Source organism: Hyperolius riggenbachi, chromosome 11, assembly GCF_040937935.1.
Source record: "Hyperolius riggenbachi isolate aHypRig1 chromosome 11, aHypRig1.pri, whole genome shotgun sequence".
In the NCBI taxonomy this organism is placed as follows: Eukaryota; Metazoa; Chordata; class Amphibia; order Anura; family Hyperoliidae; genus Hyperolius; species Hyperolius riggenbachi.
The window spans coordinates 108,624,080-108,636,198 of NC_090656.1; the positions used below are offsets into that span (position 1 = coordinate 108,624,080).

Here is a 12,119-nt window from a genome sequence, read left to right on the forward strand (position 1 = left end):
AGTGCCCCCGTATGGTTCTCTGATAGGGCTGACCAAGGCTTAGCAGCATTAGAGATGCTAGTGAACACCCCCCCCCCCCCCCCCCCCCCAGTAGCAGACGTGCCCCTATTATTGGTAGTTTCCCACCCAAGTAGCCAGATGTGCCCTCAGTATTAGGTTCTATCTCAGTATAGATAGCCAGGTTTCCCCCCTTCAGTATTGCACCCCCCAGGTAGCTAGATGTGCCCCCGGTATTAGGCTTAAACCAGCGTAGTCAGATGTGCCGCCTGTATAAGCCCCCCCAGTATAGCCAGATTTGCCTCCCCCCCCCCCCAATGCATGGATGAACAATCACCAATGTAACCAACAGCTGTCATCATTCATCTCTGCCCCCACTGCAAAAATATTAGTATTAGGCTTAAACCAGCGTAGTCGGATGTGCCGCCTGTATAGCCAGATTTGCCTCTCAGCATTAGATAACCCCCCTATAGGTTTACTGATGTGCCCTCCAACCCCCCAGTGTAGACCGATGTGCCCCCTACCTTTTAAGCAGCACACACCTCTCTGTTAACACCCCCCCAATAGGCATTGCTGCCGAGCTGCTGGAAAAAATCTCTTGCCTTAACTTGTGCCAGCGAAGATCTTGAAGCCGGAGCCTCCACGCACCTCTCTTCTCTTAGCCCCGTTCTGCTGAAAACACAGGTCTCGGCTTGCTGACCCGGATATTCAGCAGTACCGTGCTTAGAAAAGAGCAGTGTGTCCAGGCTCTGGCTTCAGGATTGTCGCTGGCACAAGTTAAGGTGAGAGATTCTTTTTCCAGCAGCTCGGCAACAATGCCTATTGGGGGGGGGTGTTAACACAGAAGTGTGTGCTGCTTAAAAGGTAGGGTGCACATCGGTCTACACTGGGGGGTTGGAGGGCACATCAGTAAACCTATAGGGGGGTTATCTAATGCTGAGAGGCAAATCTGGCTATACAGGCGGCACATCCGACTACGCTGGTTTAAGCCTAATACTAATATTTTTGCAGTGGGGGCAGAGATGAATGATGACAGCTGTTGGTTACATTGGTGATTGTTCATCCATGCATTGGGGGGGGGGAGGGGGGGTCACCATCATATTTTCCTTTAAACCAATTAGTGTTGCAGCTAAAAGTTCCCGGGAGTGCCCGATCACATCTACATCCTGGCTTGGATGAAGTCACAGAGGATGTAGATTATGCTGTAGCAGTGGGAAAAGTGGTTAAGAACTTTGATATAAATGCATGAGCGATGGCTGTTTAGCTAGTGGTGGTGCCAGTGTACTGATCGATTATGTGATCAGATCAGAGTGTTATACAGCAATAAAACAATCAGTGTTTCCTGATTTATTTATTTTTTTATTATTATTTATTTATTTTTATTAGGGAAATGCTGATCTGCACAAAGGCAACCATATATTCATAGGTGTATACTGAGTTTTAGATAAAGAAATAGCACCTCACTAGTTTATACCTAGTGTGTTTAGAGATGAGCAGTACAGACACACACATTACAATTGATTGAAACAAATTACTCAAGCAAGGATAAGCACAATTTGTAGCTAGTTTACTATCAGTATAAGCACAGCAATAGCAGCTTATACTATACTAAGAGTAAAATCATTAATGCAAGTACACTGCATTATTGATCAGGTCTCCATTTTAAGACGCATTAAACGCACTTAAATATTAATATTGTAAGGCCCTCTGTGCATGAGTAGTAAAGCTGCTTTTGAGGCGCAGTTATTTATATAGGGCTGATGACTTCCGCAGCAATTTACAGAGGCTATAGTCCTGTCACTAACTGCTTTTTAAAGGAGCTCATAATCTTCTAGACTCTACCGTAGTCATTCATAGTCTTAAAGGTAACCTTAAGTCTGGCAAAAAAAAAATGACATTTACTCACCCGGGGCTTCCCTCAGCCCTCTGCAGCCGATCGGTGCCCTCGCCGTGTCTCGGAGATCCTCCCGTCCTCGCCGGCGACCCCTTCCGGTTTCGCCGCCAGAATCCGACAAGCATGGGAACGCGAGTGATTCTTCGCGTTCCCAGCCACAATATCGGGGCGATATTGGCCGCAATAGCAGCATAGGGGGCGATAATATGGCTGGGAACGCGTTCCCATGCCTGTCAGTCGGTGACGGCCAAACCGCAAGTGGTCGCCGGCGAGGACTGGAGGATCTACGAGACACTGCGAGGGCACTGATCAGCTTAAGGGGGCTAAGGGAAGCCCCAGGTGAGTAAATGTCATTTTTTTTGCCAGACTTAAGGTTACCTTTAAGGTGGCCACTAATGATCCAATCTTTTTCATCCAATATTACCAAATCTATGTAGTATAAGGGTACATTGAGTGAATATACTGAATGGATACTTCAGGAAGTTACCTTATATTACATAGAAATGGTAAGGTTGGATGAAAAAGATTGGATCATTAGTGGCCACCATTAGGCCAATTTTGGGGGGAAATCGGTTGGCTATTGAAGTGATTTTGGAATGTGTGAGGAAACCAGTGTTAAGGTTGCAGATCTCACACCTCACGTGCTGATAGGCGGTACTCAGCAGGGCAGCAATACAGTAAAATCCCCATTATCCGGCACCAATGGGGATTGACTGATGCTGGATAAGTGTGGTTTCTGGTTGCTTGAGAGTTGATGTTAAAAAAACAAATAGGCCTAGCTATAAAAAAAGGTACTATATCCCACACTGTATACTTAACCACTTGAGGATTGTAGGCTTACACCACCCTAGTGACCAGGCTATTTTTGACAATTTAGGCCACTGCAGTTTTAAGGGCTCGCTGCAGGGCTGTACAACTGTGCACACAAGTGATTTCCCCCCTATCCTTTCTGCCCACCAACAGAAAGCTCTGTTGGTGGGTAGAGGGGGGGGGATTACTTGTGTGCACAGTTGTACAGCCCTGCAGCGAGCCCTTAAAACTGCAGTGGCCTAAATTGTCAAAAATAGCCTGGTCACTAGGGTGGTGTAAGCCTATGGTCCTGAAGAGGTTAAAATGTTTGAAGGGGAGCTGAAGAGAGCGGTATATGGAGGCTGCCATGTTTATTTCCTTTTAAGCAATACCAGTTGCCTGGCAGCCCTGCTGATCCTCTGCCTCTAATACTATCAGCCGTAGCCCCTGAACAAGCATGCAGCAGATCTGGTGTTTCAGACTTTAAAGTCAGATCTGACAAGACTAGCTGCATGCTTTTCTGGTGTTATTCAGATACTACTGCAGATAAATAGACCAGCCGGGCTGCCAGGCAACTGGTATTAATTAAAAGGAAATAAATATGGCAGCCTCTGTATACTACAGTTCCCCTTTAAGTGGGCTTCTGTATCAAATTCAGGCTACCACCACTCTTTAAAAAGCAAAACACATGAAAACAGTAAATGCTATTTTTCTGCAATTTTTGTTTTTTTTTGCAATTGGAGCCTGCGTAGTAGTTGTCCCAGCATGCAACATGATCCTGCCTCCACAGGATATCTGGGGGGAGGCTGCAGCCTGCTATTAGTTCTGATCGCTCGCAGGATGTTTAATTATTTGTCTTTTTTTTTTTTATTTACACACACACTATTTATTTATTTTTATATATATATTTTTTTTTTTTAAACAAGCCCTTCCTCCCCCTACCAGCTTATGACAGCCAATCGCTTCTGTGCCTCTCAGGGGGACAGCCGTGTCACACGGCTGTACAGTGTAAATAGACGGCAGAGCTCCGTCATTCAAGCGGAGATGCGCGCGTGATCTCCTGCACAACCCCATCCCAGGACTTCACGGCAATTGGCGTTAAGCCGTCCTGGGGCTGCCGCCGCGTTCACGCCAATTGGCGTGCAGCGGTCGGTAACCAGTTAAACTCTGTATTGTTGGAATACAGTAATTAAAAACAAATTAAGACAAAGGAACAGACTAAAAGGGAACCTGAAGTATGTGAAATAATAAAAAGTTTCACTTACCTGGGGCTGATGCCAGCCAACTGCAGCCTTCCTGTGCCCACGTCGTTTCCAAACAATCCTCCGGTCCCCCGCCGCGGCTAACTTTCAGTTACTTCAGTCGATGTCCACTGCGCCTGCGCGACCCTGGCCATGCGCACATTTGTTTGTGCTCCCGTCCACAGGAGCGTCTTGTGCGGTAGAGATTTTCTCATACTGCACCTGCACAGGATGCTCCCTGCGATGGGAGCGCGTACAAAGGACATGCACGGCCAGGGCGTGAAGGCGCAGTGGACGTTGACTTGTAAGTGGGCGAAAATGAAAGTGAGCTGCGGCAGGGGACCGGAAAATCGTTTGGAAACGGCATGGGCACAGGACAGCTGTAGGAGGCTGGCAGAAGCCCCAGGTAAGTGAAACTTTTTTTTTACATACTTCAGGTTCCTTTTAACTAAATATAACAGAGGTTTATTACTGTATAAAGAAGTGCAAAGTAGATTTATGCATCCTGCAAGGCCAGGATTTTTTTTCTGGATGCCTGAGAATTCTGGTTGACTGAGTTCTGGATAACAGGGCAATAGGGATGAGCAGCACCGGTTTGTGAGAAGCATAACTGTACCTGCTTGAGTCTGAGGAGGGAACTGTATCAGAGAAGGTTAACTTACCTGCACACCCTCTTGCTCCGATACTCCATCCTTCTGACTCTTACTCCTTCACAGCCAAAAACTCCACTGTCACAGTTAACCGAATGATCTAACAGCTGCTAATCTACTTTAAAAAGGCACTGTAGTGGCAAACAGTAGAGTGTAGTAAATTATTCACTTTTGCATTAATAATATGGGTTTTGGCATCAGAAACGCTTCCTATGTCTATATATTGCTGTGTAACCCTGCCCTTCCAGTGATGTTTAGCCTTGGCTGTTTATTCTGAAGAATTCTCCTCCCAGAACATTCTGGGTTACCAGATGTTATTTCTGCACACTTCAGAACGCACAGGAAACATTCCACAGTGATGCACCTACAAGTGGTAAATATGTCGCCACTTGTGATAAATGCAAAGTGGACCTCCGCTGTAAATTCTAAATCCATAGTTAACCAACACAACATGGATATTATGCTGTAAGTGGTCAGTTTTTACTTTTTAGCCCTTTTTCCTGTTATAGCTTCTGCTGCCTGTGCTGATAGCGTGGCTTTTAATTTTACACTGGAGGTCCGCTTTAAGCAGGTCTATTTTGAGACCTAATGATAAATTGATTCCCAAGTTATCTCCCTTGTATGCTGTTTGTAGACTTCAGCAAATATTTCTTACAAAGGAAACACAAGGAAGAGGCAGTTTCCCTGAAAATTGTTTAATCCAGTTTTTCTTTTCTCCCCTTCTGTATACTGTTTAATCCCAATATGCTGCCATTACTAGGAACAGAGTGCGGAAAGTATAAAAGTCATAGGTAAGCCTTTTTAAAGCCGTGTAAAATTAGATGTGTGCTATACTAGATGCCAGAGGCTATGTGGAAGCTGTGTCTACAGCGACAGCGATTGATAGGTGAAGGCTTTGTAGTGCTTGTGGCTTATGGTGTAGTCCTTTTCATAATTAGTACAATTTCTGTGATCTTTAGGCACTGTGTTTATGAGGGGAATAACTGTGTCTCCTGGCTCTATTTATGAAGCACAGCTGTAGAACGGCCTGTGTGATAGTGTACCTTTCACAATAGACATTGCTCATACTAAGTCTCACAGTTTACCTGGGTATGTGCCAAAAATGAGTTTAGCTTGGAATTGTACTATACTTTGCATTGACAAATAAACACTGGCTAATATTGTATGTGGCAATCTTTGTATTTCCTCTCATCTGTAAAGCAGGGCTGTGGAGTTGGGGTCGGAGTCGAGGAGTCGGGGCAATTTTGGGCACCCGGAGTCGGAGTCGTTGTTTTCATAAACTGAGGAGTCGGAGTCAGGAGTTGGATGATTTTTGTAAAAAATCCACAGCCCTGTTAAGTATTAGACTAAGGAGTCTGAGTCGAGGAGTTGGAGTTATTTTGGGTACCCGGATTTGGAGTCTGAGTCGTGGTTCCATAAACTGAGGAGTCGGAGTTGGAGTCGGAAGATTTTTGTACCAACTCCACAGCCCTGCTTTAAAGGAACAATCTTGTCAAAAAATAATGAAGCATAACATTTTACATATGGAAAGGAAACTGTAATATCTAACTATATTTGTATAGATCATATATATTGGACTAATAGATCTCAGCTTGTTGTAGCTTTTTGGCCCTTTTTTTGTTTTAGTTTTGTATCCTGAAATAATCAATCATGATCATTTCAGGTGACTGTTTTTGAATGATCGCAGTACCAACATGCTCTTTGACACTCACCTGTGGAATGTGGCCTGCTTTGTGGAGAGGGCAGGCAAGTGTAATCTGCTGCAGGATATTTTTGTGTAAGTTTCTGCAGGTCAATAGTCAGGTAAAAGCACTAACATGCACTAAACATGTTTCCAGGACTTAAGGCGCGTACACACGCCATACCACCACAAACGACGGGTCGTCAGACCCTCCCGCTGGGCGGCCGTTCAGCTGACAGTAGCACGTGTATACGCGCTGTTGGCAGACTGATAAGGCTGTTTCTGACCGATCCGCTCACTACTGTCGACTGAGCGGCCACCCAGCGGAGGGTCTGACCGATCCATCGTTTGCAGTGGTATGGCGTGTGTACGCGCCTCAAGAATGGTCAATGATATGCAAATCGTTTTGATATCATGATTAAGCAAATGTTGCATGTAAATTTATGTAGCTTGAAAAAGGACCAGTGGAATCCCACCGAGGTGGCATTTGGTCTGTTTTCAAGCTGTGTGAATTTACATAATATACTGTATTTGCATTATCATGTATGAACTCAAACCATCTGCATCTCATTGACCAGGACTGGTGTCTATAGCACACGTGAAGTCTTTTAACGTTTAGTAATTTTGTTGAACTTATTTTTGGCGTTCATCAGCACGAGGGGATATGGCCGACTGCATTTCTAGGGCTGCCATGTTAACACTGTAGGCAGTTAAAGGACAACTGTAGTGAGAAGAATATTGAGGCTGCCATATTTATTTCCTTTCAACCAATACCAGTAGCCTGGCAGCCCAGCTGATCTATTTGGCTGCAGTAGTGTCTGAACAACACTAGAAACAAGCATGCAGCAATCTTGTGAGATCAGACAATAATGTCAAACACCAAATGTGCTGCATGCTTGTTCAGGGTCTATGGCTGAACATATTAGAGGCAGAGGATCAGCAAGATAGCCAGGCAACTAGATTTGCTTAAAAGGAAATTAAATATGGCGGCCTCCATATCCCTTTTTCTTCAGTTGTCCTTTATAGGTCAGATTTTCCAGCACAAGTGTGTAATATAACATCATAATGATTCAGGACAGATGGAAAAGCCAGGGAACGAATTTCTTTAAGGCTGGGACCACACATGTTGACAATCGTGCCAAATTGCACGTAATGCTTTCCAATGGTGATGTGCATGTTCATTTGGAACTCCCAGAGGTTACAGTACCAAGTAAAAACATATGTTTACTTTTATATGTATGTGCTGAGTTCAGGGGGACTTTATGTCAAACATCTGATCTTCATACTTGTTCAGGGTCTATGACTGAAAGTATTAGAGGCAGAGGGTCAGCAGGACAGCCAGGCAATGTGCATTGTTTAAAAGGAAATATGGCAGCCTCCATATCCTTTTCACTTCAGTTGTCCTTTAAGCAACTCCTGTTTAGGAATATGTTGCAGTATTGAGATTGAGCTATGTATTTGAGCTGTGTATGGTAATAACGGTTTTCTTTCTCGTTTCTTATCTTCTGTAGGAGAGCCCACACATTGACAGTACTATTTATCCTGACATGCTCTTTGGTATATGTCACATTACTTGAAGAGACTCCTCAGGATACAGCCTACAACACAAAAAGGTATGAAAGATTTTGTCTGATTTTTCTAAAACTCTTTTTTTTATTATCAGAGGTTTAGTTGAGAATGGCCTGAAGGGGTTGTTTGTATCCACAATGAAGTATCCTGGGCTCTAGTAGTCTCCCAGAGCCTTGTTGCTGGGTGCTCCATCCCACTAATTCTCCTCGCCTAGCAGCGGAAGAGAATGTGCTGTCCATCTTGCGTTACACTCCCCACTGATGTACTGAGCTTCTGCTGGCCTGGGGTCATTAAAATTGTTTATTAAACAAGAAAAAAATGTTGCATGACTTGGCTGGTTCATATGAGATGACTGGAAGGATAATGAACTGATGAATTGCGCGGTCGCAGTTCCGTGCACAGATCCGCCGTGAGAACTTTGCTTTTTATTAAAGTAAACCTGCATCCTTTCCAACTGTCTGAAATGGAAAAAGGAGATGCTTTTTAGCACAGACTTATTGACTGAGGAATCTCCCCAACTAAACTTTCTGTCACACCGCAGCCCTTCTCCAGTTACATACCATGAAGAATTCATGTACATTTTTTGTTACAGATCACATTAGTACTATCTTCCAATCAATGATCCTCCTTGATATTCGCATTTGGTGGTAAACAAGACGTTAAACTAGACACTGAACACAAAGTTAATATGGTTGCATGGAGACTCCCCCTCTCCCTCCCCCCCCTCAGAGTTGTGAATTGTGCTAGTTCTTTTCTGCCTCACTAAGCTGCTCCCATTGGCCAGTTATCAGCTTCTCTAGTTATGTGATACAGGTGACAGGATTAGTGGCCTCTTGTCCTCATTTAGCCTAACGTAGCTCGACTTGCAAGGGAGATAAAACTGCAGCCACGGGCCTCATGTACGGAACAAAATTGTGACATTGCCCATAGCAAACAGTTATATCCCTTGTCTCATCTGCAAACCAGCACTGTAAAATGTCAGTTGTAAGCAGTATAGACATTTCTGGAGACGGAGCCCACAGGATCCCATCCCATCTACTTAGGAAGCTAAATGCAAGGACCATGAGAGATTTAAAACCTTAATTGTACAGGCATACTGCTATGTAAAATGGACAGCAGGCAACTCCTTGCTATCTCTTCTTATATCTGTTGTACATGGTTTTATTAAAGGACCACTATAGCAATATTTACAAAAAAAATACTGAAACTGTAGAGAATGGAAGCAGTAGGAAGAGAACTGGGTCAATAGATAGTTAAACAAATAAATTGCTACAGCTGTTTAAATTATAGGGAGACTTAAAGAGGAACTTCAGCCTAAATAAACATACTGTCATTAAGTTACATTAGTTATCTTAATTAAAATAGATGGGTAATATAATCTCTTACCCATCCTGTATTAAAAGAACAGGCAAATGTTTGTGATGTCATGGGGGCAGTCATCTTTTTGGTTGAAAGGAGGTGACCGGGTGCATGAGACACAATTCCAACTGTCCTATGTCCTGATCACCCCTCCCAGTTGCTAGGCAACGAGAACAACAATATCAGAAATCCCATCATGCTTTGCAAAGCATCAGGGGAAAAGTGCCCAGCCAGTTTTCTTTGATGGGGCGGAGCTTAGCTTCTGTGCTGTTAAAAATCAGGCTTGGGCAAGAAAAACAAAGTTCTGATGCTGTGAAACTGTTAAAGAAACACCAAGCCTTTTCAGTGCTGCTGAGTAGATTTTTAGTCTGGAGGATAACATTAAAAGTCAACCTGAAAAAATGATTTTAACTGACTTGAGGCTTCTTGCAGCCGCCTGGAGTTCTCCTGTGCCCACGACAGCATTACAAGTCCCTCTGGCCAGCACTGCAAAGCTGGCCGGTTGCTGCAGTATTGGATGAATCACACCAGAAACAAGCCAAAAGATAATCTTGTCAGATCTAACAATGTCAGAAACATCCGATATGCTCCATGCTTGTTTAGGGTCTATGGCTAAAAGTATTAGAGGCAGAGGATCAGCAGGGAAGCCAGGCAACTGGGATTGTTAAAAAGGAAATAAATATGGCAGCCTCTACCTGTCACGTCAGGTGTGCTTTAAGATTTCCTTTAGCATGAAAGTCTGATGACAAATGCTCTTACAGAAGGGTGTGGAAGACTTTATTTTGGCTGTGGGGGGAGCAATTATTCATCCCTTTAGGCTGGTTTCACAGTGGGACGTTAAAGTCCCACGTTACAGCAGCCAGTAACGCAGCCTAACTCACAGCACTGTAAAATCAATTGTGCTGTTCACAGTGCACACGTTATGTTACATTGTAACGCAGCACGTTTAAACAAAGTGCTGCATGCTGTACGTTATACTAGGCGAAGCCAGGTTAGACTGTTTGCACGTGCTCAGTAATTTTGGAGGAGGAGGTCTCCCTTCCTCCTCCGCGGCCAGCCATATGGCTAATTAATATTCACTGCACTGTGTAACTCGTGGTGGGACTGTAGTGTTGTCCGGATCATGAATGAATCCTTCATTTGATCCGGATCTTTTTTGTGAGTCGAATCATCCAGATCATCCCAATGAACGATTCGGTTCACAGTGGATGTCTGTCTGGAAGAAACAGGAATATACAGAATGTACAGTGCAGGGAAAGTCCTGTCCTGCTAGTCATTTCACCCAGTCTGCTTCCCTAGTAAAATGATTCAAATGATTCGGTTCAAAGATCTGGATCTTTTCAATGATCCGATTCAAATAATCCGAATCCTTAAAAAGATCCGGACTTCCTATCACTAGCTTGGAGCAGCTGCTTTGAGAGCTGCATAACACCGCTCAATCTGACGTCCCACTTTAACACCACCATGCGTTGCGTTAGGGGCACGTTATGCGACCTTAACGTCCCCTAAAACGCAACGTCTTGGTGTGAAAGTAGCCTTAGTGTATTTAGGAGGTTCCCATTTTGTCAAGCTGATATATCTTGAACCCTCCCAATGACATTCATCTCCCACAGGCACTGTAGTGTAACTGTCAGCTGCTTCTGTGAAGAGAAGTAGGAGCTCTGGCATCGTTGCAGCTGAAGGACCCCATCCAGGTTGCGACAGGCACAGCAGCGGACAGCCTCTGCATTCAGAAGCTGATGAAGGGTGCTGCACATGCCCCATTCTGTTACATGCGCAGTACACTTCATCAGCTTCTGAATGCAGAGGCAGTCTGCTGTACACTCTCTGCCTGCGGCTCCAGTCTCTACATGTCACGTGACCTGCAGGGAGATGAGACTGTATACTGGCTACAGCAAAGAAAGGAGCGGAGACCTGTCATTCCACTGGATGAAGGAGATTTATGCTTCTGCTCTCCTTGCTACAGGACCTTAGCGCCCAGGCCCCACTGTGACGATGCGAGGCAGGGCTTCTCAGCGCACACGTGTATCTCCTGAGTTTGGCGCAGCAATGGTATAGTCTGCAGCCCACGTAAGGGTAATTGGGGGGGGGGGGGTGCAACTAAAAAAAAGAATTATAATAAATCAAGGCCAGGTTTTCTGCATCTTAAAGGTTCTCCAGCCTTAGAGAAGTCTTCATAGGGCAAAGGATCTGATGTTCTGAAGCTTTCAAAGCGTAGAGAGGACCTTAGTAGATAAGAGCCCTGGTTATGGGAAATTTTAAGGCGCTTGCAGACCATCTGGCAGATATGTGGAGTTTTAATCTAATTTCTCTGTAGAACAGACTGATTTGTGTTTTCAGCAAATCCTCTCTGGAAAACGTGTTTATAGGCTTCAGTTGTCCAGCGTGCCAGGTATACAGCATTCCATCTCCCTTGGCACAACAAGTGCAGTTGTTCCTTTGTTGCTAGGAGAACGCCATCTCCAGGGTATTAACCGTTGTTGGATATTACGATTTACTGTAGAGCTCGGGGATTATCTTTGTGTAACCTGTCAGGTAATTAAGCCACACATGATTTTGTAGCCAGTCTCACTGAACAAGACTAGCAGGTGCAGCAGCAAAGCTATTATATAAAGTGGAAGTTTACAATACATTTTCCTGTATACATTACAAAGCTTTATGATCAGCTAGCAGGCTTCCTGTCAACTCGCGTGTATCCTAATTTTCCTCACAGCTTTACAGCTGTCTGCCATTGTTCACTGACTATGTCCATTTACCTGAATGGCTGATTGTGCAAAACTAGAGCTGCACGAATAAATTAGTAGTGATTTTAAAATAACTTTCATTTCCTGAAGCTGTTCAGATAAATGACTCACATTGCTGGGTATGTCTGGAATGAGAGCAAGGCAGTAACCCTAGTTGCAATATATCTGTTAACAGACAAGTAGTCGTCCTGGGTG

At 44.3% G+C, this 12,119-nt stretch overlaps 1 protein-coding gene across 3 annotated transcripts in view; it reads left to right on the plus strand.

The window, feature by feature from the left end:
• The window catches only part of PTDSS2 (phosphatidylserine synthase 2), a 149,024-nt gene that overhangs the window by 57,093 nt on the left and 79,812 nt on the right, over positions 1-12,119 (plus strand). The window contains exons 2-3 of one of the 3 annotated variants that reach the window (XM_068261000.1): positions 5,332-5,362; positions 7,764-7,865. In XM_068261000.1, the coding sequence (XP_068117101.1) occupies positions 5,332-5,362; positions 7,764-7,865 (133 nt within the window). The remainder of the gene's footprint in view (positions 1-5,331; positions 5,363-7,763; positions 7,866-12,119) is intronic. The other 2 variants (XM_068261001.1, XM_068261002.1) reach the window with 2 other exon arrangements.